We start from the raw sequence: 4,391 nt of genomic DNA, 5'->3' as shown, positions 1-4,391 counted from the left end.
GCCATTTGACTAGGACTGGTTTACTCTCTTCCGAAAGCCAGTTCACATTGCATGATCTTTTTTTGGTTTGATGTGGTCCATCTAAAGTTGAGAAAGACTGCATTGACTGATGGTCCATGCCGCACGTGAATTTTGTGATGATATGAAACTTTGTTTCTAATTATAATGAAAAAGATGTTTAGCAACCTATCTGAGGATCTCTCATTTAAGGGCATGAATAAATAAATCACTAGTTATTCACTCCCTGGTAAAAGGTAGATCAAGTTTATGAGTCTTTCCATGTAATGACAGACTAGCAGGAATCAGCAGGTAAATTTTGTGTGTCCATGGTTATAACTCTACTGTACCTTCTTCTATGGAGCTAAGTCCACCATTTCTAATATAGAAGATGAGATGCCGATACCGTCCTCGGCAAACAATGGAAGGTGGGGGTGCAACCAGCATACGTAAAATAAGGTTTTCGATCTCTCCATTTTAGCAATCCATTTTTCCCTGTTTAATTAAGGGGAAGCACCACTCACAAGTAAATTTTTATGTGTTTGCTCAAAAGATAAGTTTGTAAATATAGCATAATGGAAATTTCAGTCCTAGCCTATCTCTCGAGCACTACCTGAATTCACTTGGCTCCTCTCCTGTCTTTTTCCAGCCTCCTTGATTTCTTTGGCAGGCTAGCCATACAAGAAAAGCTAATATGGCCAATAAAAAGACTTCCATGGTCACAAGAAGTTCCATGTGCTCCCCCCCCCCCCCTCCTCCCCCCACCCCCAACAAAAAAAAAGTTTCAAAAGAGACATGGAGCTACCTTTTACTAATCTGGAAGCAGGAATCATTTGACCAATACCTGTTTCTTGTATGGCTAATATTCTCCTCATTCCCATTCGCAAGCAATCTCCACTGCAAAACCTTTCAAAAGAAAGCAGTCCCTCCTCCAAGCACCATACGCATGCACATGCTTCTTAATTTATTTTAAAGGAAGACTGGACTTTTGATTTCAATTAAATTCTGGCCACTTCTCTTATGATTTCAGTTATATAACTACCAAGATGAGCTGAGAGAGTCCAACCCACATATGTGGTGGCTTTTTCTATAGAGCCACCTAAATTTATTATGAAAGCTGGAAATTGGTTGTATCTTATTGGTATTGGCCTATGATTGGCAGCCAATATAAATGTACCTTTTACTGATGATTTTTATTACATATGTTCCAGAACCGAGGACTAAGCACTCATAATCCCCCTCCCACTCCCTTTGCTAAATAAATATAGCATATGGAAACCTTGGACCAAGACATGGATATGTATTTAAGTGCCATCAAACACTGTCAGAAATGCTTTTATCAGAGAGATGATTGTGATTCAAAAATTCAGAAAACCATGAGAGAGTAAATCTGGAGCAGTAGATTTTATTTCAGATAATTCATAAAACTCAGCACCCCAAATTTACCATAATACTTTGTTTAAGTATTCCTAAATACTAGTAACATTAATCAGTCATAGGCAGCTAATGCGTTGATCTTGTACCCATCTAATGCATTGCTAGTAAAGACATTAGAATGGCATGATAAGTAACTATTGCAACATAGCATCTGAGCAACAGTCAGCAGATAGCTCCACGAGATCTACCTGCCCTGGGGCCTCATCCAGCAGCCATTTCTCCAACAAAGACAAAGGAATGCGTTGTTGGCTGTCCAATCTCTGGTTGGCCTCAGCATCAGCAAATGCGGACTGTGGCCTATAGAATGTCGAGTCAACGGATGATTTCTCCCAGGCATTGCCACCCGAGTTTTCGGACGAGAACAATGACTCAAGCTCTTTGTGGGGAATAGGACCACAACATTCTTGATCATTCTTAACTTGTTCCCATTTCATATATGCTTGTGAAATAGGATTGCTGCATTCTCGGTCACTCTTAAGTTCCTCTTGAACATATGCTTGGTTGATAGCATCGCTGCTGCTTTTGTTGAAGGCATGAATGCTTTGATGTTGTTCATCTTGAGTTGGCTTGAGATTAGCCTTTGGAGAGGACCTCATCCACCCCTCCAAGAGTCTTGAAATGTTGCCAGTGCTCCATGCGTAGCTGGAGGTGCTGTGATAGGACTTGAGGAGAGGGGAATGGCTGGTAGAGATGTCTGAATTTCTGGTCTCACTGTTGCAGCCATTGGATATAAGCTCATTGCAGGTAATGGTTGAATTAGATGGAGTCTTGTGGCTGTCCATTGTTGTTGGATTCTTTTTGATCTTCTTCTTCAGGTGGGTGTTCCAGTAGTTCTTGATATCATTATCTGTTCTCTGGGGAAGGTAAGAAGCAATGGCTGCCCACCTGCAGAGAGAAATAATCAAGTAGAAACACAACAAGATGACACAACTTTAGCACCTAGCCTTTCTTTTTTTTTTTTTTTAATATAGCAAAGCACATAGCCTAAAGTATGAATATTGTGTTGTCCTAGTGAAACTTCATGAATATTTCATGAGCGAAAGTAGTATATTGAAGAAAGATTTTTATGATGAGTTAAGATTCAAAGATATAACTATAAACTGAATTGTGGGAATTAAAGAAAAAAGAAAAAGAAAGCTCACCTGTTGCCTAGCACAGCTTGTAGATGGATGATCATTCCTTCTTCATGCGGGGTGAAGTTTCCACGCTTAATTCCTGGTCGGAGGTAATTGGTCCATCTCAATCGGCAACTCTTACTACATCTCATCAACCCTCCAGTAAAATAATATAAAGTTTAATATGACAAAAGAAGGTAATGTTTATTGTTCTTCAGCAATGAATAGAGCCAACTGAATCAAACTCAACAGGGAACATTCCAAGTCTCAAACCAGACAGAAAATTAAAACAAGTACACAGACAAGAAAGGAAATGGAGAAGATGGGCAGTTCACCAGTGTTTGCAGGTACTGATCTCCAGTTTCCAGGTCCATGTTCTTGGATGTAGGTGACCAAGATGATGTCTTCTTCTGCAGTCCAAGGGCCTTTCTTGATGCCAACCTTATCACAGCATGGAGGCCTTCCCATGGCTGGGCTGGCTATCTCACAACCACCACCCTCCTCTCTTTCTCTCTCTCCCCCCTCGTCTCTGGTTTTCTTTTCCTCTGTTCCTACAAGTGTGTCGTGAGCGTGTGAGTGCCTGCTTATATATAGGATGACTTGAAGAGGGTAAACTTTTTTTCACTTATCATCTGCCTCTGTGACTCATTTGCTCTCCTTTCCTCTTCGTTCTTAGACGGAGTCAGCTGGATTCACTCTTCCTTTCTCTTTTATTTCCAAGGGTCACATGAATCAACAAACTCTTCTCCAAAAAGGAGAAACTACCAGAGTATTTGACCTCAGCATCTAAGGGAAGTCCATGAGGTCTCATTAATGCAACGAAATCATGGGGACCGCTTTGACACTGATCAACTAATTGAGAATTGCTATGATTCACAATAAATAATTAATCTTGGTTTAACCACTATATAGTAGATCTTTCTATTTACGTTTCCAGTATATAAATCATATCGCTCATATACATGCACAATTATGCGGCACACATACATATGTATGGGCACATGATACATACAACTAACATGAAGATGGGTCCTTCTATTTTTCACATACAACTTGAACTATAGCAAGCATTAAGTACATACCTATATGCCTTCTTTGTTACCTCTAATATATTTTTTTTTTTTTGGGTGGAGAGGGTCAGCAATCTTATATTGTATTAGTTTATCCTACCATATGAAAGGACCAATGGAAGGAAGAGATGCCTGAAGAGGCATTCTTGCTGGAGTAATGCAATTATACATGAGTCTATGATAAGCTAAAAATAAGGAAATTGCTTGACTTGGGAGATGAAACCACAAATCGATGACTCCCAAAAAATTTGATTAGAAATTGGCATGTTTTTTGTCAACAACCTCTAAATAGACTGAGATATTAGGTGGAACAAACTAATGGTTATGGATTCTACAAGCTTTCTATGTAATGCTCTCTTTAAATTATTATTACTTCTCAGGGTATCAGCATGTCCTCATGGAGCAATTGCGCTTCACTTGATGCACAAGCTTTAGCAAACGTTACTGGTGTTCTCATTTTTGATAATGTTTGTACTACAAGATATGTTATAACAATTTTAAGGTTATCCCATAGATCTACTGCAAGCATGATTTTTATCATCTTTAATTAATAAACTAACATAAATTAGCTTGGCTATTATTCAAAATGTAAATGACATTGAAGGCAAAAACTTAAATGTTCATATTTTCTTTTAAAAAAAAAAAAATTGCACGCTGACGGGAATGGCTTCAGATAGGATATGTCAAAATTTGGTGATGGTATCCGTTCAAAATGTTGATTCAAGTTGATAGCATATGGAGGTCCTAGCAATATGTCACACTTATGTTACAA

At 38.8% G+C, this 4,391-nt stretch overlaps 1 protein-coding gene across 2 annotated transcripts; it reads right to left on the bottom strand.

Moving 5' to 3' along the window:
* Window positions 1-1,438: 1,438 nt before the first annotated feature.
* On the bottom strand, window positions 1,439-3,198 carry LOC105052376 (transcription factor MYB60). 2 transcript variants are annotated; one of them, XM_073245112.1, is made up of 3 exons: window positions 2,885-3,198; window positions 2,577-2,649; window positions 1,439-2,319 (listed from the first exon to the last, which is right to left on the bottom strand). In XM_073245112.1, exons 1-3 carry the CDS (start codon window positions 3,015-3,017, stop codon window positions 1,569-1,571), a joined length of 957 nt encoding a protein of 318 aa, XP_073101213.1. In that variant the 5' UTR covers window positions 3,018-3,198; the 3' UTR covers window positions 1,439-1,568. The 2 variants fall into 2 exon arrangements, with proteins under 2 accessions (XP_073101213.1, XP_010931465.1); XM_010933163.4 differs by having other exon boundaries at window positions 2,577-2,706; window positions 2,885-3,190.
* Window positions 3,199-4,391: the final 1,193 nt, after the last annotated feature.

The sequence above is a fragment of the Elaeis guineensis genome, chromosome 10, assembly GCF_000442705.2.
Source record: "Elaeis guineensis isolate ETL-2024a chromosome 10, EG11, whole genome shotgun sequence".
Lineage (NCBI taxonomy): Eukaryota > Viridiplantae > Streptophyta > Magnoliopsida > Arecales > Arecaceae > Elaeis > Elaeis guineensis.
The sequence above is the reverse complement of the archived record's forward strand: the minus strand, read 5'-3'. Positions and strand labels throughout refer to the sequence as shown.

Coding starts and splice junctions, on each gene's coding strand:
- LOC105052376 (XM_010933163.4), bottom strand. CDS start 3,017: ATGGGAAGGCCTCCATGCTGTGATAAGGTTGGCATCAAGAAAGGCCCT. Junction 2,707..2,884: donor ATCAGTACCTGCAAACACTG/GTGAACTGCCCA, acceptor ATTTTACTGGAG/GGTTGATGAGATGTAGTAAG. Junction 2,320..2,576: donor CAAGCTGTGCTAGGCAACAG/GTGAGCTTTCTT, acceptor TTCTCTCTGCAG/GTGGGCAGCCATTGCTTCTT.